Source organism: Carcharhinus amblyrhynchos, chromosome 14 (genome assembly GCF_965287045.1).
Source record: "Carcharhinus amblyrhynchos chromosome 14, sCarAmb.v2.hapA, whole genome shotgun sequence".
Lineage (NCBI taxonomy): Eukaryota > Metazoa > Chordata > Chondrichthyes > Carcharhiniformes > Carcharhinidae > Carcharhinus > Carcharhinus amblyrhynchos.
The window spans coordinates 7,141,640-7,166,668 of NC_137337.1; the positions used below are offsets into that span (position 1 = coordinate 7,141,640).

Genomic DNA, 25,029 nt, shown 5'->3' on the forward strand with positions numbered 1-25,029 from the left:
GTCACCTCTCATTCTTCTGAACTCCAGTGAGAACAGGAGCAACCAACTCACCCAACTTACCAACCACTGAGGTCAGACTCACCGGTCGGTAATTTCCCGGGCTATCTCTGTTCCCTTTCTTAAAAATAGGAACTACATCCGCAATCCTCCAATCCTCTGGAACCTCTCCCGTCTCCATTGACGACGCAAAGATCATCGCCAGGGGCTCTGCAATCTCTTCCCTCGCCTCCCACAGTATCCTGGGGTACATCCCATCTGGTCCCGGCGACTTATCTACCTTGATAGAATTCAAAAGTTCCAACACATCCTCCTCCTTAATATTCACGTACTCAATCCTTTCCATCTGCTGCAAATCCATAACAAAATCTCCCAGATCGGCTTCCACCGTGAATACTGAGGCGAAGTACTCGTTAAGCACCTCCGCCATTTCTTCTGGTTCCACACAAACCTTTCCCCCCTCACCTTTTATCGGTCCTATCCCTTCTCTTCTTATCCTTTTACCTTTCACATATTTATAGAAGGCCTTGGGATTCTCCTTAATCTTACTCGCCAAGGTCTTCTCATGACCCCTTCTGGCTCTCCTAATTTCCCTTTTAAGTTCCCTCCTACAGTCCTTATACTCCTCAAGATCTTTAACATCTTTAACATCTAATATCATGAGCTTTTATTTTCTGCAATAACTTTTGATGTGGCATCTCATCAAATGCCTTTTGGAAATCTAAGTCCAGTACATCCTTTATCCACAGCACACATGTTCAATTATGTAGATCGATTGGAAAAGTTGGGACAGTTTTCCCAGTAGAAGAGAATTCTGAGAGGAGCCTTGATAGAAATGTTCTAAATCATGAGGGGTCTGGTGAAAAGTAGATAGGGGGAATCTGTTCCCATTGGTGCAAAGATCGAAAAGCAGAGGGAACAGATCATAGCATCACAATGCAGAAGGAGGCCATTCGGCCCATCAAGTCTGCACTGACCACAATCCCACCCAGGCCCTATCCCCATACATTTACTCTAGCTAGTGCCCTGGACACTAAGGGGCAATTTAGCATGGCCAATCCACCTAATGTGTACACCTTTGGACCGTGGGAGGAAACCAAAGCGCCCGGAGGAAACCCACGCAGACATGGGGAGAACATGTAAACTTCACACAGACAGCGACCCGAGCTGAGAATTGAACCCAGGTCCCTGGCGCTGTGAGGCAGCAGTGCTAACCACTGTGGCACTGTGCTGTGCCATTTTCTTGCAGAAAGCTAGCACACTCACAATGGGCTGAATGGCCTCTTTCTGTGATGTAATTCTATAATTCACCACCTCAGCCCTTTCATGTCAACAGAGGAGTGACCCAGCACGTGGATAGCTTTGTGGTTCTGGTATCATCCTTGCAAATCTTCTCTGCCCTCACTCCAATGCCTCAATATGGAGACCTGGACAACACACAGGACTCCAGGTGCATTCTGAGCAATGCCTGATACAAGTTTGGCATACCTTCCCTGCTTTTCAATTCTGTTCCTCCAGAATTATACCCCAGTGCCTCCTTTACTTTAATAGCCTTATTGATTGGTGTCACAACCCTTAATGGTGAATGAAAATAAATTCAGAACAGGCTATCGAGAAAATCCCTTTTGTTCGAGAGCACAAGAACATAACAAATAAAAGCAGGAGTAGGCCATTCAGCCCTTCGAGCCTGCTCCACTATTCAACATGATCTTGGCCGATCTCCAACTTCCCCACTGTTTTCCTGCACTATCCCCATATCCTGTGATGGTTCTAAGATGTAGAAATCTATCAATCTCAGTCATGGACATACAAGAATGGTAAATGTATGGAGAACCTGTCAGATAAGGGAGGGGGAGGTTATAATCAGATGCCACAAGGTACAGCGAGATACGAGCCTCAATGGGAAAATGGTCCTTTCTGGGGTTGTGAGAGTTATAATTTATTTGTAGGTTTGACCTAGCTGGTCACTACCGCCTGAAATCACCCACATGCCTTTTTCATTCTGAATAAATTTACATCTGTAGAAATAATTGGTATTGAAATTCAGGCACAGCAACTAGAAAAGAACGTTTAATTAATACACCTTAATCGAAACTCAGTCATGGCAATCAGATGTGATCTGTGAGAAACTCTTACCCTCCAATCCCACCCTGCTTACTGTTGTATAGCACATACATGAATCTCTGGACCTGTGGAAGTGCCTTTAACTAATGATTCATTGAACAGTGCTGGTCTGATCCAAATGGTTTCACCGCATTGACAGTATCTTCTCTGCCTAAACCACTGGCATTCTGTCCTCACTCCCCCACTCACCCCCACACCGTATATTTCTGGTTACCGCCTTCTGCAGCCAGATGTATTTTAGCCTAAGGAGGGTACGGTCTCCTCTCAAAACTGAGGCAGCAACACTTTGAGTGTTAAGATTGATCTCTTCCTCTGACCCTTTTCATAGACGCTATTAGTAATCTCTAATAACAGGTGAACCAGTTATGGACTACTCTAAATCTGTTTTAATTTTTATTTCAAAGTAAACTCGTTAGAGTTTAGAAGAATGAGGGGAGATCTCATTGAGACATATAAGATGATGAATGGGATGGATAGGATAGAGGTGGAGAGACTCTTCCCGCTCAAAAAAGACAGTAGGACTAGGGGGCACAGCCTCAAGATAAAGGGGGGGCGGTTTAGAACGGAGTTGAGGAGGAACTTCTTCACTCAAAGGGTGGTGAATCTCTGGAATTCTCTGCCCGTTGAAGTGGTGGAGGCTGCCTCGCTAAATATTTTTAAGACGCAGGTTGATGGGTTTTTGATAAACGTTATGGGGAGAGGGCGGGAATGTGGAACTGAGCCACTTCAGATCAGCCATGATCTTATTGAATGGCGGGGCAGGCTCGAAGGGCTAGATGGCCTACTCCTGCTCCTATTTCTTATGTTCTTATGTTCTTAAATATTTTGTCCCTCAATCACGGAATTATCCATTGGAACTAAACAAAAAGGTGCTGGAAGAGGCCGTTTGGCCCATCAGGTTTGCCCTGTCACTCAACATAATCAAGGCTGATCCGTTGCCTCAATCCTGTGTTCCTGCATTCTACAGAGGGAGGTCATTTGGCCCATTATGCTATCCTGTTAGTTTCATTCTCCCATAATCCAGTCACCCTTTGAGGATTTATCCGATTCCCTTCTGAAGGTTTCCATTCTCCTCATCGCCCATTCTTTTGCTAATTAAATCACATTTGGGTCCTTTATTTACTCATTCTCTTGCCAATGGAAACAGTTTATTATTAAGTTAAATTATTAATGTTGCAAATAGGCTTACATTAACATTGCAATGAAGTTATTGTGAAAATCTCATTGTTGCCACACTCCAGCACCTGTTTGGGTACACTGAGGGAGAATTTAGCACGAGCAATGCACCTAACCAGCACGTCTTTTGGGCTGTGGGAGGAAACTGGAGTACATAGAGAAAACCCACACAAACATGGGGAGAACATGCAAACTCTACACAGACAGTGACCCTAGCGGGGAATCAAACCCAGGTCCCTGACACTGCGAGACAGCAGTGCCAACTACAGTGCCACCGTAAAACCCATAAACTCATTAACCTACTCTTTTGAAACCCTTATTTGTTTTGAACATGCTGACCTAAGATTTTTATTAACAGAACACTCGCGGCTCTGTTATGTGAAGACGTGTGACAAATCTAGAAGGATCATTAAGTAATTTCCTGCTTTGTATCACATTGAACTTTTATCAATTTTATTCCTATTCCCTTGTGTTCCACTGTATTACACGACCCATTAAATCAAACAAACCAGATGCTTGGAGTAAACAGCAGAGAAAATGTTTATAAAGAGAGAGGGAGTAAGACTCGAGCTAAAGTGATGGTGGGGCATTGGTAATTGTTAGCTAACCTAGAGGCTAGAGCATAATGCTTTGGGATGCACGTTCAAATCCCATCATAGCAGCTGGTTTAAAATTAATTAGTAAAGCTTGTCTTTATAACAGTAGCCATTGGTGTAAAAGCCTCGCTGCTTCCATGTTTTAGCTGTCTAGCTAGCCCTGACCCACCAATAACTGCTTAATATATTTGAAAAGTTGGAGACAGTAATATATTTAGCAATTAGCCTGACTTATTACTGTTCCAAAACATTAATTTTAATCATATGTATGGAGTGGTACAGGCAGGCCTATGTCAAGAAACAAACTCATGAGTAATGAAATCCTTGGAAGCAATCTTTATCCAAAGCCTCTACGATAGCTTCTCCTTGAAGTTTCTATTGAAATTTCTTCCCTTTCTGTTTTTTTTACTGGTTTGAAAACAAGCTTTTGATGGCTAATTTGTGATTTCCTTTGCCTTATCACTGGTGATCTTGGTCCCTGTCCTCCAGGACTAGGAGTTATCTCCCATACGCTGATCTGCTTTGTCGCCTCTCTCTCTTCCATTAAGAAGCTCATTTGGCCAAGGTTTTGGTCGCCTGTCCTAATGTCTCAATCTGTGCTTTGGTGTCAGGTTTTGTCTGATAGTCGTTTCTGTGATGACCCCTAATTGGGACTTTTTACAATGTTAAATGCACTGCACAAAGACAACTTGTTATGTTACGCATACAAAAGATTAATTATGGTCATCCCTCATTCCCAGAGGGGAGCCAAACTTGATGTGAGCAGAGATCAGGGAATTAGAGTCAATCATGCATTGATGGCACAGTGGTTAGCATTGTTGCCTCACGGAGGCAGAGACCTGGGTTCAGTCCCAGCCTCGGGTAAACGTTTGTGTGGAGTTTTTACGTTCTCCCTGTGTCTGCATGGGTTTTCTCCCGGTGCTCTGGTTTCCTCCCACAGTCCAAAAGTTACGTGCATTACCTGCGCTAAATTCTTCCTCAGTGTTCCCAAACAGGTGCCAAAACTAGGAGATTTTCACAGTAACTTCATTGTAGTGTTAATGTAAGCCTACTTGTGACCAATAAATAAACATTAAACTTTAATAGGGATTCAATGAATCTATGATTCTATCTCCAGTCTGTGCTCCCATCATTGTGATTGAACTCTGTGGATGCCAAATTTACTTGATGCTTCAGAAAGGCAGAGAGTAAGTGAGATGAGGTTAAAAGAAAAGAAATTGAGAAGGATTGGAGAGTTTTTTCAAAAAGACAGCACATGCATGATGTGTTGAATGGTCTCTTTCTGTGATGTTTTGTTCCAAGATTTGCCATGACTTTCACGACTGTGCAATGTCCCAAAGCACTTTACAACCAATTAAGTACTTGTTTAAATGAAAAATTGATCATATTTTCACTTAGCATTTTTTTATCCCTCAGGGCATGTTACAATGAAGTTATTCAGTACGGTACAATGAAATCAGTCTGGCAACTCACTAAGATTTCTTCGACAGCACCTTCCAAACCCGTGAACTTCACACCTAGAAGGACAAGGGCAACAGACACATGGGAACATCACATTTGCAGGTTCCCCTCTGAGCCCCACACCATCCTGACTTGGAAATATATCGGCTGTTCCTTCACTGTGGCTGGGTCAAAATCCTCGCTCCCTAACAGCACTGTGGGTGTACCTACACGATGTGGAGATGCTGGTGTTGGACTGGGGTAAATACAGTAAAAAGTCTCACAACACCAGGTTAAAGTCCAACCAGTTTATTTGATAGTAAACCCTTTTACTTTTACTAGGTTTATTATCAAATAAACTGGTTGGACTTTAACCTGGTGTTGTGAGACTTTTTAACTGGGTGTACCTACACCACAGCGGTTCAAAAAGGCAGCTCACCACCAGGGCAAGTAGGCATGGGCAATAAATGCTGGTCTAGCCACTAATGCCCAAATTCCATGAAATAATATTTTAAAAGTTCTTTTGAGGGGTATTTGCTGTTGAAATGTAAGGAGTGTAAGTAGCCAAGTTGTCCAAAGCAAGATACCACAAACCTCCATGAGTTAACCAGACAATCTGTTTTCAATGACACAATTGTTTGGGGGTGAGTAATTGACCAGGACACTGGGATAACCCTTTGCTCTTCAAATAGCGCTACGGAATCTTTTCACTTAATCTAAGAGCACACGCAGCTTTGGTTTATTTCTTACCCCAGGACAGTGCAGCACTCCCTCAGCACTGCTTTGAGATGGGGTTGTCAGGCTTGATTATGCACTGTAGTATCTGGAGTGGGTCTTGAATCCACAACCTTCTTGGCTCAGAGGTGCAAACTCCACCCATTAAACCTCAACAGCTATTGACTTCACACAATCTGCGATGGAGGTGATGCTGGACTAAATGTCACTGGACCAAAAATCCCAAGGCCTGGGTTAATACTCTGAGGGCATGGGTTCAAATCCCACCATGGTAGTGGGGGGGAATTTAAATTCTGTCAATAAATCTGGAGTCTCAGTAATGATGACTGTAAGTATGAAACTATCACTGATTGTTGCAAAAGCCCATCTGTTCACCAGTGTCTTTTAGGGAAGAAAATCTGCCAATCTTACCCAGTCTGGCCTACATGTGACTCCAGACTCACATTTTTGACTCTGAAATGGCCCAGCAAACAACTCAGGTCAAGGGCAATTCAGGATGGGCAACAAATGTTGGCCTTGCCAGTGACACCCGCATCTCATGTAAGAAAGGATCCCCCAAAATCATGCTGGAAAACAGTTTATTCCTTTGTTGAGAATTTCCTTTGAGTTACAGGGCTGATCCCATGTCCAGTATTAACTGGTTTGGTGATGCAGGTTCAGTGTGGGTTAGTGACAGTGGAGCTTACCCGCCAGAAAACTGCTGACCATTCTGAATGTCACAGGCTTGTGCATCTGTCAATCTCTGCAAAACATGATGTGGAGATGCTAGCATTGGACGGTGGTGGGCCAGTGGCGTAGCTAGAGGGGGTGCGGGGAGAGCGACCGCTCCCCCTGAGCACATTCTTCAAAAGTGGCGCCTTTTCAACGGGGTGTTCCTCACGGGCCCCTCAGATCTCTTCCCGAGATCTGAAGTCCTCGATCCGTGTACTGCAATCGCAGGATGCGATACGGATGCGGGGACTTCAGGCAGCGAGGAAGGCACGCAATCTCCCGAGAGGGCACGCAATCACGAGGATAATTGCAGAGACTGCGAAGGACGTAAATATGCAGCCACCGCGACGAATGAGCAGTCGAGACCAAGCATCCCTCGCTGGTGGACATCACCGCCGAGATTGGGTGAGTAAATAGATTTGGTGATTATCACTAGAGCGTCCAATACTGGCAGCTTTAATTTAAATAAACCAGCTTATTTAAGTCCATAGCGACGATCAAGAATATGACATCACAGGAATGGTTTAGTGAAGATATTCGGTGTGTAATTTATAGTTTTAGTCACCATTCATTCAATACTGTGTATCATTAGAATGAACTACTCCAAAGCTGAACTAGAATCTGGCACCTTGTATCTCTCTGTTTGCATGAACTTTGTCCATTTTAAGCACTGGTTATTTTGAGCTAGCTGTGTCTCGAGCGTAGCCAATGGATTAATGAGTTTATGGAAGTGACATGTTTGCCATTATTGCCATGACTGCCAGGTTCTGGAGGGTACGAGTGTACATGCCCTGCCACGCGTGCTCAGTGGGAGCAAAGTGAGAAAGGCCTTATGGATTACATGCCTGTTCAATTTTATACACGGCATATATATTGCAAAGGCAAGTTTAAGTTGCTTTTTCATTTTATTATGAGGGTGTTATATGTCTATTGTTAAGATTACCTAGAAAAATTATTATAGATTTTTTTTCTCTCTGATAAGGAATGCCATGGAGAAAAACACAAAGTAGAAACTATCTGGGTGGGACAGAAAGAAGATGAAAGAAGTTGCAAATCGAGAAAAATGACGCGTTCCATTTATCTTAACCTGTCCACATTGTACCACATTTTTCTGACCTTACCAATAACTAGCACAGCTGTGGAATGATCCTTTAGCCAGCTCAAACACATAAAGTCCTACCTTCATTCTACAATAGGCGAGGATAGGGTTAGCTTTGGGTCATGATGCGGAGATGCTGGCGTTGGACTGGGGTAAACACACTAAGAAGTCTGACAACTCCAAGTTTACTATCAAATAAATTGGTTGGACTTAAACCTGGTGTTGTCAGACTTCTTACTGAGCTTTGGTCTCCATTGAAAGACAGTTGGCTACTGAGGTAGATTGTAATAAAGTAATAGATAACTTTGCTAGAATGAAGCCTAGACAAAAGAAGCTGTTGTAGTTGCTTCATACCTTTTTCATATTGCTTTGTTTTGTTTTCATTTTACATTTAAAATGTAAATTAAGTAAATAAAACATGTGTTTTTATTATGTTTTGATTTTAAATACAAAATAAAAATGTATAATGAATTTTAAATTATTTGGTATGCGTCGTGGCGCCTTTTTTATGTGCTCGCTCCCCCTAACTTCAGAACCTGGTTACGTCCCTGGGGTGGGCACAGTAAGAAGTCTCACAACACCAGGTTAAAGTCCAACAGGTCGGACTGAAGCTTCTCGTCCTCAGGTGAGTTGCTCTGGGGAGCAGCGCTCCGAAAGCTCGTGATTCCAAATAAACCTGCTGGACTTTAACCTGGAGATGTGAGACTTCTTATCTTGCAAAACATGGGGAATGGTATGGGACAGTCAAATTTCATTGAACATTACCCTGGAGAGCAGGGGGAACGTGCGATTGCTGTTTGTAATGCTATGCAAGGCTTCAGAGAACGGGGCAGCTGGGCTGGAGAAATTCCTGGGAGTCCCCGGCGAGCTGGTGGGAATGTATCTCGGCTCACTGTCTGCGTTCACTTTGGGCTGGGATCTTTGACATGGGTCCGCTCTTTCACTGAGGATTCTTTGGCAGGAACTGAAACCATCGAAATATTTATACTTAGAAGATTGAGTTGGTTGGGGGCAGAGTGTCCGGAAAGTGAGGGTAAGGAGGAGTTACTTTCAATCAAAAATTCCTGCCCTCTCACTCAGTTAAAAGCTGTTGGAAAAGTCAACGTTTATTTATTTATTAGTCACAAGTAGGTTTACATTACAATGATGTTACTGTGAAAATCTCCTAGTCGCCACACTCCGGCGCCTGCTTGGGTACACTGAGGGAGAATGTAACACAGCCAATGCTTCCAGAAGTGGCATTGGACACTCCCTGTTCTCCTCAGCATGAGTTTCAGTGTCAACGCTGTTGTTTGACCTCTTCCTGTGCTTTCATCCACATTCCTGCTCGGTGTGTTTACTCAGCCCAGCCTCTGATGCTGAGAGTGTTGACGCTTCATGCTGAGTGTGTAACACTTCACATTGAGTGTGTAACACTTCACATTGAGTGTGTAACAGTTCACACTGAGTATGTAACACTTCACACTGAGTATGTAACACTTCACATTGAGTGTGTAATGGTTCGCATTGAGTGTGTAATGGTTTTACATCGAGTGTGTAATGGTTCGCATTGAGTGTGTAATGGTTTTACATCGAGTGTGTAATGGTTCACACTGGGTGAAATTTTACCAAAAAATGGCCGAGTGTTGGGTCCGGTGTGAAACACACTGGGCGTGATCTTACCAGCCGTTCACGCCACTCCCCAGCTGCAGCGAGGTCAGAGAATTTGGCGGACAACCAAATCAGATTTCTCTTTTAGGACAATTAGTAGCCTCAGTGATAGCTGCCAAGGAAAATCTAAATGATTTGGGAACTGATGGGAATGGGAGAATCCTGCCAGCGCGAATGGCGGTAAGATTGCGGGCTCTGTGTTTTGTGCCAACGGTGCTGCGTGCTTCAATGAATAAATCAGGAATTATAAAGCTCGTCACGGTGATGGTGAACATGAAACTATCATCAATTGTTGCAGAAACCCATCTGCTTCACATGTGACTTGTAAAACAGGAGGGGATCGCTGAACTTGTACAAATGCTCGAATAGTGTGGGTTTTGTTTAGGAAGACGGGCTGGAGGGGACATGGGAAAGAAAGGAGCAAACTCTGAGTGCGCCTATTAGGCTGCTAACTTAAAATCATGCGCCTCCAGAGTCAGCTCCAAGCAGACTCACTGCGGTAGTCTTGTGAGAGATTGGAGACTGGGAGAGGGCACGGTTAGAGAGGGAGTATTCAATACAAACCTTTCACCTCAAACACATGCATATAGTGCTGACAGTATAAACAGTGCTGGGAAGATCAAACCTCCTCATGCCTTTCCTTGAACCGCAGTAACTGAGCAATGAAGCAACTGACCGCGTGAACAGGATCCTCATGTAAGTAACGTCTCTATTTATAGCCTCCAGGTGTTTTTGAATACCACTCTGTTCAGTGACCGTTGGCTGCCCTCTTTCTGCTGGTGACACCAGTTTCTTGGTGTGCGTGATATGCTTTCACAAGCAAGGCAGTTTAAACCCTGAAAGGCACACTTAACTTTCGCCACCCTTGCTGAGTATAGACAGCAGGGGCATGGTGGAGTGGAAGAGGCCTCAGTCAATGTCTCTCACTATTGGAAAGGGACAAAGTGTGCATCTGTTGATACCCAACATAAATAGAGGAACTGCACATGAAAGTAAATCATTGGTTAGGAAACATCTTGGAATATTCTGAAGACATGGCGAGGCATGATCAGTGAAACCTGCCCTTCCTTCCTGAGTGTCTCTCCTCCTTCCTACCTTTCTCTCCTTCCAGCCTCTCCTTCTTTCCTGCCTCTCCTTTCCTGTCTTTGTGCCATCCTTTCGAAGCCCATTTCAAACATCTCAGTCATTTTATTGCTGTAATGGGCTGGATTTTGTGGTCCTAGGTTAAGGATTCATGTGTGAGACTTTGTAAATAGCACCTCCCATAATGATGCTGTAAGAGGTCACATGACTAAAGGTGGGATTTTTTGGGCCGCACTCACCCCAAGATTGGAAAATTCCACCCGAGGTCAATGAACCTTTCCATGGTCCGTGTCGCACCTGCTACGATTCCGGTGGCAGATGGGATGGGAAAATTTCGCCCTAGGAGTCTGAAAAGGAGAATGTTTGTGGCTTTGGCATTATAAATATCTCAGAAATGGGGAGGGTTCCAACTAATTTGGCGGGGGAGGGGTGGGCGCCATCATAAAGTGACAGAAAAGAGGAATATGGTGCATAAGGTGGAAGTGTCAGATAAGACGGCAATGGTATCTTGTTAGATAGGAGCATAATATAAAGGACTACAAGGAATACAAAGACAGGTTTGACTGCAGCTATGTGCACAAAGTGTGGTGAATAAGGTTTGTGAACTACAATCACAAACAGCAGAAGGTATAATTGACGAAGAGAGACATGAAAAAAGAATGGTATAGAATGGTTAACAAAAAGATAATCCAAAAATCTTCTATCGGCATGCAAACAGTAAGTATATTAAGGGATGTAGTGGTGCCTTTTAGGGACAAAGAAGGTGATATATGCTTCGAGGCACAGGAACAGGCTGGAATAATTAATGGGTACTTTGTCTTGCTAAGGATGGGCATGCTGACAAAATATTGGTAGAAGTTGAGATTGTAGAGGTGGTGAAATTTGATAGACAGAATGTTCTGGAAAGGCTTAGAATGTATAAATTACCTGATCCCGAAGGATTGCATCCCAGGTTGCTAAAGAAAGTGGGGGGTTGAGATTGCAGAAGGGCTTGCCATAAATTTTCCATTTTCCAGAGATATGAGTGGCGTGCCACTCTTTAGAATTGCCCCTCTCCCTATCCATTTCATCAAAATACATCACCTTACACTTCTCTGTGTTAAATTCCATCTGCTACTTGTTTGTACAGACTGCTAGCCTATCTATGTCCTGTCGCAGCTGATTTGCATTGTCTTCACTGTTTCTCACATCTCCAGGTTTGATATCACCAGAAAATTCTGACTTTTTCCATCTTTTTAAAAAATCCCGATAGTGCAGAAGGCCATTCAGCCCATCATGTCTGCACTGACTCTCTGACAAAGCATCTTACCCTGGCCCTCTCCCTGTAACTCCACACATCTACCATGGGTAATCCCCATAACCTACACAGATTGGGACACTAAGAGGCAATTTAGCACTGCCAATTCCCGCCTCCCCCGATCTCTAGGTGCTGCCTAGAGATATACTGGAGCTGCGCGCACTGCTGGTTAAAATCAGGATTTTGTTTTGCTCAGATGTTCTTCGAGATCCTGAAGGGTCCGTCAGCCCCACGCAATGTGAGACTGCCTTTCTTCATGAGGGTCTCACAGCCCTCCTGATGAGAGTCTCACACCCTCATGATGCAGGGTCTCACAGCCTTCCTGATGGGGAGGGTCTCACAGCCTTCCTGATGGGGGTCTCACAGCCTTCCTGATGGGGGGTCTCACAGCCCTCCTGATGAGGGTTTCATAGCTCTCCTGATGGGGGGTCTCATAGTCCTCTTGATGGGGGGTCTCATAGCCCTCCTGATGGGGGGGTCTCACAGCCCTCCTAATGGGGGGGGTCTCACAGTCCTCTTGATGCGGGGAGGGGTCTCACAGCTCTCCTGATGGGGGTTCTCACAGCCCTCCTGATGGGGGGGGTCTCACAGTCCTCTTGATGCGGGGGGGGGTCTCACAGCTCTCCTGATGGGGGTTCTTACAGCCCTCCTGATGGGGGGGGTCTCACAGCCCTCCTGATGGGGGTCTCAAATTCCTCCCTTCTGGAGCTATGCTCCCACTTTAGCAGTGCAGAAAGCAGGTGGGCAAATATCAATGAGAGATCACAACAGAACAGAAAATGCTGGTCTGGCAGCATCTGTGGGAAGAGGATAGAGCCAATGTTTCAGTTCTGGGTGACCCTTTGTCAGAGTGATGAAGGCTCGTCTAGATCTGAAACGTTGGCTCTATTCTCTGGGCAAAGGTGCTGCCAGACCTGATGAGATGATCCAGCATTTTCAGTTTTTGTTTCAGATTCCAGCTCCCGCAGTATTTTGCTTTTATCTTAGAAGCTCAATGATGGGCCGAATGACTTATTCTGCACTGCCAGACTCTGTGAATCTATGATGGCTTTGCCATAATGCAAGTGCATGCAGCCAAACTCCCCCTTGTATTCTTGTGGCACACAGCACAAAGCTTTCCCATTCATTCTCCTGCCTGGGTTTTAAGGGGTTTAACCTCAGCCTGTGTGTAATCTCTTTGCTGGGACTGTGGGCACCGGTTTACAGGGGGAACCCGCATACACACACACACACACACACACAGACAACCTGACAGGTCTCAACTGTTTGGGGTACTCACATCCTCTCGGTGTTCTGGGGGAAGGTCGGGATGTGATCGATGGATTTACAGGTTATCTGGACAGTGTTCCAATCTGAACACTCACACACACTCGGGCACCGATCCACTGAGTCTCCAGCCCGGCTCACTCCCAGGGAGATAGCTGTCAAAGCTAGCACACACAAGGTGGGCAGGATCATCTTAAACCAGGTTCCAAATCCACTCCTTTCTGACCAAACCAAATCCAAACTCCTGCAATCCTTTCCTGCCTTTTCTCTCTTCCTTTTTCTTTCTCCGTTGGTGTCTCTCCCTTTCAGAGGAAATTGCTGCGATCCATTCCCCCGGCGATCTAGTTGAGTTTTGTTTGAGTGAGTTCTGGCCGCCAGGAGCTCTCTGGATACAGGTTTACATTGTTAGCACTGACACCTCCAGAGCAACTCCGGACCCGGGGAAGCTGATTGACAGATAATGTCCTCACCACCGCCATTCAGCTCGTTACAACTGCTAAGGAATAGGACCATTGTCAAAATGTTGTTTTGCTTTAAAAGTCTGCCCACTAGTTCAAAAGACTGGGTTTGTCATTAAATATTTTGTTTTAATCAGAAAAGAACTTGCACCCCAGGGAGGCAGCTCACCACCACGTTCTCAAGGGACAGTTTAAGTTTATTTAATAGTGTCAGAAGTAGGTTTATGTTAACACTGCAATGAAGTTACTGTGAATATCCCCTAGTTGCCAAACTCCGGCACCTGTTCGGGTACACTGAGGGAGAATTTAGCATGGCCAATGCACCCTAACTAGCACGTCTTTCAGACTGTGGGAGGAAACCAGAGCATCCAGAGGAAACCCAAGCAGAGACAGGGATAACATGCAGACTCCACACAGACAGTGACCCAAGCTAGGAATTGAACCCGGGTCCCTTGCACTGTGAGGCAGTAGTGCTAGCCACTGTGCCATCATTACAAACTCAATTCCACTCCTACAAATATTTCTGGTACAAAGTCAGAATCTGGAGTGTCAGTAGCCCTGACATTCCTCAATGTATATACAGGTGAAACTCCCTGAATGGGCAGGGAATCATTACCTCAATCAGGGAGCTCATACTCTAAGAGGCCAGCCCCATGGGCCTCATTGAGGTCATTACAGGAATATAAGCCTTGCCACAGGGTTACAGGAATTTTCAACAGCTTACTCTTTAAGATATGCTATCCTTGAAGCAGAAAGAAACAGTTTGCATTTTTATAGCACCTTGCACCATCTTGGCATGTCATAAGATTCTTTAACAGCTAAGTAAGTACTTTTGAAGCTTTGTCACATTTCAGCCAATTTGCACACAGTAAGCTCCCACAAACAATGAGATAAATAATCAGATCATCTGTTCCTTCCTGATGCTGGTTGAGGGATAGATCCTAAGACGTAAGAGCAGAAGTGGGCCATTCAGCCCATTGAGTCTGCTCTACCATTCAGTGAGATCGGCATTGACCTTATTACATTGATAAGGAGTAACTTATCTTGAAAGTGAATCTAATCAGAGATGTAAGATGCAAGTTGATTCCAACATTCCTTTTAAAAGTTTGTGAATTGTCTGGTCACACAGAGTCTAATAATGGGCTGTAAATAAAGCAAATATTCTACACAAAACTACACAATTCGTGCTTACTCCTGAGTGATTCATTACTATGTAGAAAGTGTTGAATATTATTGTGGGCTCGTCATTTTCCTCTCCAATAAATTGTTTCCTCATCACCACTAGGATATTGTGACTCCTTTAGCATTCTATTGGGGCACTTTGTCACGATAGATTCAATAAAGAGCCAGGATGATGGATATTGAAATATTAAAGCCTGGGTCACTTTTATTTCGTTGTGTTCCTCTTGAGTCTTTCTTCAGGTTGTGAAGAATGTATGAATTAAAATAATTTGGAAGCATAGAGTGATTGTTAGTGCTGCAGTCGAATTTTAACACAACAGTGGGGAATAACGAAGATCATCTCACAGAATTTGTGTCAGTCAAGGGCTAATTTATTTCATTTGGCAAATCTTTTCCCTTCTGGAGGTGCCAATTGGCGTAGGTTGATTGGGTAATGCAATTCTCTCTTGGACCCCATTCAGGTTATTGAATATGATCTCGGCAGTAATGAAGTGTAAGTGAGAGACATCCAAACAAACCCATTCCCATCCTCCCCAGATGTCCATTCTATACAAGTGTGTCTTTGAGCAGAGACTGCCTGACCAAGGTTCAAGCCAGGGAAACTCTGATTGACTTCATCACCCTGAGACAGAGTCCTTCTGAACCTCCCTCTTCAAAGCTCCCAAGGACACCAATCAACCTCCTCACACCCCCACTGGATTCAATTCAAGACCTTTCAAACTCATTCTTCCCCAGCCTACTACAGCTATGGAACTCCTTATCTCTATTATTAATTATTAATTATTAGTGCCACAAGCAGGCTTACATTAACACTGCAATGAAGTTACTGAGAAAATCCCCGAGTCGCTGCACTCCAATGCCTGTTTGGTTACACTGAGGGAGAATATAGAATAGCCAATGGCCACAGCCAGTGCCAATTAAACAGCATGATGGCACAGTGGTTAGCACTGCTGCCTCACAGCGTCAGGGACCTGGGTGCAATTCCGGCCTCGGGTCACCGCCTATGTGAAATCTGCACATTCTCCTTGTGCCTGTGTGGGTTTCCTCCGGGTGCTCTGGTTTCCTCCCACAGTCAGAAAAGATGTGTGGATTAGGATGATTGGCCATGCTAAAATAACCCTATTGTCAGGGGCATTAGCAGAGTAAATATGAGGGGTTATGGGAATAGGGCCTGGGTGGGATTGTAGTCGATGCAGACTCGATGGGCTGAATGGTCTCCTTTTACACTGTGGGGATTCTATGAATGCACCTACCAACATGTCTTTCGGACTGTGGGAGGGAACCAGAGCACATGAAGGAAGCCCATGCAGGCACGGGGAGAATGTGCAAACTCCACACTGATAGTGACCCAAGCTGGGAATTGAACCTGGGTCCGTGGCACTGTGAGGCAGCAGTGCTAACCGCTGTGTCACCATGCCACCCATCTTATAAAATCTACAAGCTTTTAAAACCCAGGAGTGTCATCATCCAAATGACATCAACCTGATTTACCTCACCCTGTGGTTTTTTTTGCTAATTATCTTAAATCTTTGTCCTCTGATTTCTTGCCAGTGGAAGCAGTTTCACCTCATTTACTCTATCAAAACCTTTCATGATTTTAACAGTCCCACTGAATCTCCTCTTGATCATCTCTGCTATTGGACGAACGGTGTCAACCACTCTAGTCTCTCCACTTACCTGATGTCTCTCATCCCTGGTACCATTCTGGTAAATCACCTCTTCAAGATCTCAACATGCTCCCTAAAGTGTGATACTCAGAATTGAACGCACTGCGCTTACTGAATTGCCCCGGATTAGCGCATCTCCAACACCAAACCAGCTCACTTGATCAACACCCTATCCATTTCCCTAAATAATTGCTCCCATCAACACCAGCACACAGTGAAAGCAGTGATTATATGGTTATATCTGAAAGGTGCACTGCAGCAACTTGCGAACGCTCCTTTGACAGCACCTCTCAAACCTGCAACCTCCAGCATCTAGGAGGACAAACTCAGCAGATACAGGGGAACACCAAATGAAAATTTCTCTCCAAGCCACACACCATCCTGATTCGGAAATATATCTTAAAGAGAAACACAGAGAAGTTCCCAATAAGAAATGGATGCTGCAAAGAGAATGAGACAAAAGTCAAAAACGCCAGCCACCTCTCTTGTTCCGTGTAGATCCAACTCCACAGTGGTTAGCACTGGTGCCTCACACAGGGACCTGGGTTCAATTCTGGCTCTGGGTGACTGTCTCCTTGGAGCTTGCACATTCCCCCCATGTCTGTGTGGGTTTTCTCCTTTCTCCAAAGGCTTCCTCCAAAGATGTTCAGTTTAGGTGGTTTGGCCATGATAAATTGTCCCTTAGTGTCCCAAGATGTGTTTGGTGAATTAGCCAAGGTAGAGTGAGTAGAGTTAGGGGGATAGGGTGGGGGTCTGGCCTGGGTGGGATGCTCTTTCGGAGAGTTGGTGCAAACTCAATGGGCTGAATGGCCTCCTTGTGCCCTGCAGGGATTCTATTCTATTCCATGATTCTCAAGTTTATTTTAATGCATTATCCACTCTAAATGCAAATCAAGGAATAAATTGTTTTCCCAATTGTGCACTGAGGATTACATTTTGCAGGTAGCAGGAGCTTTTGATTGCATTATTAAGTATTGGATTGATGGCTTCTCTTCAGCTTTATGGAAGTTACTTCCTGAGCGCACCTCATGTTTGGCTTTGTTTGGTGTGGGTTGTTATGGCAGTGGTCGCTAGGGTATACAAACAACGAAAGCCACCAATGAGAAGCTGAGAAAGCATTGTTTCACTAATAATAGTTTAAATTAACTCACAAGATTTAAAAGTTTGCGGCAAGTGTCGCATTAATATGTCAAGCACTTTTTAGAAATTGGATCTCATTTACACAGGCTGGTGTGGTGTGATAGTCTATTGATAAATAGTTCACTTCTTTCCTACATTCTCCTTTTTATGTCACAAAACTTCTGTTTGAGATTATATTGTGTTCCTCTATCCAGCCCTTTACCTGCAGCCTGAACACATTTATCATAAACACATACCTCCTCAGTTACAACTGCAGACAATTTTATATGAAGACAATAAATATTTATTCACTAATATTAGCAGCAGTAAATTAGGAACTCTGATCTCTAAGTAAAGCACTGATAATTTTATAGCACAAGACACCAATAGCAATCGCAGCAACTGACACAGAACTTTACAAGCTTTGTCAGAAGATAACTAGATCTTGAATACCCTCAGACCCAAGAGATTGAAAACCAGAGAACTGAATCACAGAATACTACAGTGTACAAGAGGCTCTTCGGCCCATCGAGTCTGCACCGATGCACAAAATGTCCTGACCTGCTCACTGTAATACCACTTGCCAGGACTTGGCCCATAGCCCTGAATGTTATGGCATGCCAAGCACTCACCTAGGTGCCTATTAAAGGAGGTGAGACATCCCGTCTCCACCACCCTCCCAGGCAGCGCATTCCAGACCCTCACCACTCTCTGAGTAAAAAAGGATTCAAGTACAGGAGCAGGGATGTGCTGTTGCAATTATACAGGGCCTTGGTGAGGCCAACCTAGAATATTGTGTACAATTTTGGTCTCCTTTTCTGAGGAAGGATGTCCTTGCTCTCGAGGGAGCGCAGTGAAGGTTTACCAGGCTGATTCAGGGGATGGCGGGACTGGTGTAAGAGGAGAGATTGACTAGGTTAGGATTGTTTCGCTGGAGTTCAGACAAATGAAGAGGGGGGTGGGGGGGGGCGGGGGTGTCTAACAGGACTACTTAAGGTAGATGCAGGAAGGATGTTCCTGATGGTGAGGGTATCCAGAACCAGAGGTCACAATCTGAGGACTCAGGGTAGACAATTTAGGATGGAGATGAGGAAACATTTCTTCACACAAAGACTGGTGAGCCTGTGGAATTCGTTACCACAGGAAGTAGTTGATGCCAAAACATTGAATGTATTCAAGAGATGGCTGAATAATGCACTTGGGGGTGAATGGGATCAAAGGTTATGGGGAAAAATGTGGAAATGCCAGCGTTGGACCGGGATGGGCACAGTAAGAAGTCTCACAACACAAGGTTAACGTCCAACAGGTTTATGTGATAGCACTGTGCCCACCCTTGTCCAACGCTGGCATCTCCACATCATTTTTTTCCCCATAACCTTTGATCCCATTTGCCCCAAATAAACCTGTTGGACTTTAACCTAATGTTGTGAGATTTCTCACTAAGAGGAAAAAGAAGGATTAGGCTATTGAGTTGGATGATCAGCCATGATTGTGATGAATGATGGAGCAGGCTCGAAGGGCTGAATGGCCTCCTCCTGCTCTTATCTTCTATGTTTCCATATTTCTATGAAGTGAATTAGCATGCTCTCTGCTTCTGTGGGCTAGTTTGCTTCTCATTTTCAGTCCACGCTGGCTAGCAGTAATATGAAAAAGGGAGCCAAATGTGTAAGTCTCTCCCTGTCAGTACACAGCCCACTCCATCGGCAAGCTCTCAGCTGGCATATAGAAACTGGGTCCCTCACAACCTCAGCCTAAACCTTCAGAGAAACTTGGAGAGCGTTTAATGTCAGAGGTGCAGTGAGTACAGCTGCCAACACAGGGTCATACCTTGGCACTCAGGATCAAAACTGCCAGCCGTGGGCAAATGGCTTGGCTGTCCCGCGGGTATCTTGGGAGGGTTGAAGGCCAAGGGAGTAAACCCTGACAAGAAACCTGGAACCCAAAGATGGACTAATGTCTCCATTTTCCAGCAACTCCTGCCACCAAACTGGTGTCAAGCAGAGTGCTTCTCATTTTTTTGGACTCAACAGGGGAGATATGGGAGGGGCACCCTAATACTTGGGCAGTCCAAGGTTTCTATAAAGTTTGCCAGACTTGGGCCTTGCGGAGGACACATGGGATGGGATTTTACGGCTGTGCTCGCCCCAATACCGGAAAATCCTGCCTGAGGTCAACAGACCTTTGCATAGTCCGTGTCCCGCCTGCTACAATTCCTGTGGGGACAGGATGTTAAAATCAAACCGATGGAGCGTGCAGGCATACTGAGATATTAAATGAATACTTTGCATCCGTCTTTACCAAGGAGCAACATTCTATCCAGGTCATGGAAAGCAGCTGAGGAAACTTTCTCCCTAGAAATATTCAAAATTGAAAAGGGGAAAGTGTTGAATAGACAGTCAGTACTGAAGGTTGACAAGGCATCAAGTGGACTCAGTCACCTGATGAAGGAGCAGCGCCCTGAAAGCTCGTGATACCAAATGAACCTGTTGGACTTTAATCTGGTCTTGTGAGACTTCTTACAAGTTTAAAAAAACTAAATTTGTGACTCATATAGGTTCATTGAAATGTGTACATTGTGTAAAAATATTAAATTTGTTTTAAAGTTTAAACTGGACAATGTGCACATTTGAAAAAACAAGTTATCTAAAATACATTCCTTAAAATTTGTACATTGTGTAAAAAATATTGAATGTATTGAAACTCAAGTTGGACAATGTGCATATTTAAGAAAATAGTTATTGCTCAATATAAGTTAATTAAAACATGCGTTGGGCAAAAATGTAAAACTTGTTCAAGTTTAAGCTGGACAATTGAAATATGTTTTTAAAAATTGGTGCTCAAAGTATGTTAATTAAAATGTGTACATTGTGTAAAAATAATAAAGTTATTAAAATTTAAGTTGGACAATGTGTATATTTTTAAAAAATTGTTCTTCAAAGTATGTTGATAAAAATATGAGCATTGGGAAAAGAGTACTAAATTAATTATTAAAGTGTGAGTTGAACAATGTGCACTGAAGTGAATGTGTGGCTGGAAGTTTACTTGAGAGCTGGTGGAAGTTTGCATTGGGAGCTGCTGGAGGTTTGCATTGGGAGCTGCTGGGAGTCTGCACTGGGAACTGCTGCAAGTTTGCATTAGGAGCTAGTGCAAGTTTATATTAGGAACTGCTGGAAGTTTGCACTGAGAGCTGGTGAAAGTTTGCATTGGGAGCTGCTGGAGGTTTGTATTGGGAACTGCTGGAGGTCTGTATCGGGAGCTGCTGGAGGTTTGCACTGGGAGCTACTGGAAGTTTGCACTGGGAACTGCTGGAAGTTTGCACTGGGAACTGCTGGGAGTCTGCATTGGGAGATACTGGAAATTTGCATTGGGAGCTGGCAGAAGTTTGCATTCAGAGCTGTTGAAAATCTGCATTGAGAGCTGCTGGAAGTTTGCAGTAGGAGCTAGTGCAAGTTTGCATTGGAAGCTGGTGCAAGTTTGCATTGGTAGCTAGTGCAAGTTTGTATTAGGAGCTGCTGGAAGTTTGCATTGGGAGCTGGTGAGTGTGTGCAGCTTGCCAGCTGGCTGAGAGTTAGCGCTCCGCAGCTGCGCACTGGCGCCTCGCTCTCCCTCCGGGTGGGTGAGGGGCGGAGGCGGGACGTTTGGCGCACTTTGCGAGCAGGCATTGAGGAGGGCTACCTGCCGGCTGGCCCGCACTGCCTGCTGGGAGTTGTAGTCCCACACTCCCTCTCCCTCGCACTCTCCCCGGACACGGGGACTACGTTTCCCAGCAGGCCCCGCGCCGGCTCACCGGGCTGGCCCAGGGCGGACATTTCAAGTTGCCATAGACGCTTCTCGGCCGATGGGTGCTGCGGCTGTCGCTGATGGCCGAGGCCGGGCAAGGGCCGTTAGCCTAGCGCGGGCGGGATGGATCTCTGCGGCGTGTTAAAGGTAACGACTCCTCAAACGGACATCCTCCGACAGTTAACGTTTAATATATAAGAGGGGCTGGCCGACCCCAGACAGAGTCAGGGGCAGAGGTGGCACAATGGTTAGCACTGCTGTCTCATAGCGCCAGGGAGCTGGGTTCGATTCCAGGCTTGGGTCACTGTCTGTGTGGATACTGTACATTTTCCCCCATGTCTTTATGGTTTTCCTCTGGGTTCTCTGGTTTCCTCCCACAGTCTGAAAAATGTGCTGGTTAGGTGGATTGGCTGTTCCTCGGTGTAGCCGAACAGGTGCCAGAGTGTGGTGACTAGGGGATTTTCACAGTAACTTCATTGCAGTGTTAATGTCAGCCTACTTGTGACACTAATAAGTAAGCTTTAAGCAGAGTCGGGGACCGGGCATGTCTGGGCAGTCGGGAGAGAGAGAGTGTGAAGCAGCAGCGGTTTATTTTAGACAATGTGTTTATTTAAAAAGCTTCTCTTCCGTCATTGGTCTTTGTCCTAAGTTTAAAGTTTATTTATTATTGTCATAAGTTGGCTTACGTACAATGAAGTTAGTGTGAAAAGCCCTGAGTCACCACACTCCGGTGCCCGTTCGGGTACACTGAGGGAGAATTTAGCATGTCCCAATGCACCTAACTCGCTCGTCTTTCAGACTGAGGGAGGAAACTGGAGCACGCGGAGGAAACCCATGCAGACACGGTGAGAACATGCAGACTCTCCACAGGCAGTCATAGAGCAATCCAGCATGCAAACAGACCCTTTGGCCCAACTAATCCATGCTGACCATGGTGCCCTCCCAGCTAGTTCCAATTACTTGTGCTTGGCTCATATCCTTCTAATCCTCACCCATCCATGTACTTGTCCAAATGCTTTTTAAACACTTTTATTGAATCTGCCTCAGCTGCTTTCTCTGGCAGCTCATTCCATATACGCACCATCCTCTGCATGAAGAAGTTGCCCTCAGGTCCTTTCTAAATCTTTCCCTTTTCACCTTAAACCTATGCTCTCTAGTTTCTAAATCCTCTATCCTGGGAAACAAATGCGTGTGACCATCCTATCTATGGCCCTGTGATTTTATACACCTCAGTAAGGTCACCCCTCACTCTTCTCAATTCCAAGGAGTAAAATCCTAACCTGGCTAACCGCTCCCTATAACTCAGGCCTGCTAATCCTGGCAACATCCTCATAAATCGTTCTTTGCACTCTTTCCAGTTTATCAATACCTTTCCTATAAGAGGTGACCAAAACTCTGTGCACTACTTACTCCAAGTGCAGCCTCACCAATGACTTATACAACTGTAACTTCATGTCCCAACTCCTATACTCAATGTCCTGATTGTCACCCAAGTCGTGAATCGAACCTGGCTCCCTGGCGTTGAGAGGCTGCAGTGCTAACCACTGCCACTGTGCCACCCTCATCTGGTCTGTAGCTGCGTTTAGTAACTAACCTGCTGCTCCTGAGCCGTTCAACTTGGACAGATTAGCCCTAGATCAGTTTGATGACTTTATCCATTCTGATTATGAAGTTTGTGGGCTCACATTCCACTCTCGGACTTCAGTTGTTTTCCTTGAAAAAGAAAATGATAGAGGTGTTCAAAATCATGATCAGTCTGGATAGAGTGTAAATGGAGCTCTGTCAAAGAACAAAGAACAACACAGCATGGGAAACATCCGACCAGGGTCATCCTTTTTTGATTTGATTTATTATTGTCACATGTATTGCGATGCAGTGAAAAATACTGTCTCTTGTGCTATATAGACAAAACATATAGTCCACTGAGTACATAGGGGAGAAGGAAACAAGAGGACACAGAATATAGTGTTGCAGTTATAGATAGGGTGCAGAGAAAGATCAATTTAATATATGGCAGGTCCATTCAAAAGTCTGATAGCAGCAGGAAAGAAGCTGTTTTTTAGTCAGTTGATATGTGACCTCAGACTTTTGTATCTTTTTCCTGGTGGAAGAAGGTGGAAGGGAGAATGTCCAGGGTGAGTGGAGTCCTTGATTTTGTAGTTGTTTTTTCAAGGCAGCGGGAAGTGTAGACAGAATCAATGGATGGAAGGCTGTTTTGCGTGATGGACTTAGCTACATTCACAACTCTTTGTAGTTTTGTGCGGTCTTGGGCAGAGCAGGAGCCACACCAAGCTGTGATACAACCAGAAAGGATGTTTTCAATGGTGCATCTGTAAAAGTTGGTGTGCTGTAGTGGACATCCTGAATTTCCTTACTCTCCTGCGTAAGAGATCGGGGCAGAGTAGATAGAATCATAGAATCCCTACAGTACAGAAGGAGGCCACACATCATCACCATAATTGGAAATGCCCTGTGCCACTGGCAGGACAGACCCAGCAGAGATGGTGGCACAGTGATTACAGTGAGGAGGATGTTGTCCTCGGAGTCCTCACTATCGACGTTGGACTCTGAAGCCTCATGAAATCAGATAAAACACGGGCAAAGAAACCTCCTGCTGATTACCACGTATTGCCTGCCCCTCAGCTGATGAATCAACACTTCTCCATGTTGAACATCACTTGGAGGAAGCACTGAGGGTGGCAAGGGCACAGAATGTACTCTGGGTGGGGACTTCAATGTCACTCACCAAGAGTGGCTCACTGCTACAGACTGAGCTGGCTGAGCCCTAAAGGACATAGCTGCTAGACTGGGCAAGTGGTGAAGGAACCAATACAAGGGGAAAACATACTTGCCCTCATCCTCACCAACCTGTCTGCTATAGATGGATCTGCCCATGACAGTATCAGTAGGAGTGACCACTACACAGTCCTTGTAGAGATGAAGTCCAGTCTTCACATTGAGGATACTCTCCATTGTGTAGTGTGGCATTACCACTGTGCTAAATGGGACAGACTTTGAACCGATCGAGCAACTCAAGACTGGGCATCCAGGAAGCGCTGTGGGCCATCAACAGCAGCAGTACTCCAGCACAATCTGCAACCTCATGGTCTAACATATCCCCCACTCAACCATTACCACCAAGCCATGGGACCAAGCCTGATTCAATGGAGAGTGCTGGAGGGCATGTCAGGAGCAGCAGCAGGCATACCTAAAAGTGAGGTGTCAACCTGAAGCTCCAGTACAAGACTACTTGTGTGCCAAATAGCATTAGCAGCAAGAGATGGACAGAGTTAACCACAACCAATGTATCAGATTTAAGCTCTGCAGTCCTGCCACATCCAGCACTGAATGGGGCAGACAGGTAAACAACTCACTGGAGGAGGTGGCTCTATAGTGATGGAAAAGCCTCGCATACCAGTACAAAAGAACATAAGAACATAAGAAATAGGAGCAGGAGTAGGCCATCTAGCCCTTCGAGCCTGCCCCGCCATTCAATAAGATCATGGCTGATCTGTCGCTGCTCAGTTCCACTTTCCCGCCCTCTCCCCATAACCCTTAATCCCCTCTCATCAAAAACCCATCAACCCGTGTCTTAAAAATATTTAGCGAGGCAGCCTCCACCACTTCAACGGGCAGAGAATTCCAGAGA

The 25,029-nt window shown here is 45.0% G+C and overlaps 2 protein-coding genes across 6 annotated transcripts in view; one reads left to right on the top strand and one right to left on the bottom strand.

The window, feature by feature from the left end:
• The window catches only part of tshr (thyroid stimulating hormone receptor), a 67,703-nt gene extending 54,337 nt beyond the window's left edge, over positions 1-13,366 (bottom strand). Inside the window, exon 1 of the mRNA XM_080202103.1 lies at positions 13,188-13,366. Coding sequence (XP_080058229.1) covers positions 13,188-13,366 — 179 coding nt within the window. The remainder of the gene's footprint in view (positions 1-13,187) is intronic.
• An 8,057-nt stretch (positions 13,367-21,423) lies between these two features.
• The window catches only part of cep128 (centrosomal protein 128), a 299,878-nt gene continuing 296,272 nt past the window's right edge, over positions 21,424-25,029 (top strand). For all 5 annotated transcript variants that reach the window (XM_080202221.1, XM_080202225.1, XM_080202224.1 and 2 more), the window contains exon 1: positions 21,424-21,527. The gene's annotated coding sequence lies outside the window, so the exon portion shown is untranslated. The remainder of the gene's footprint in view (positions 21,528-25,029) is intronic.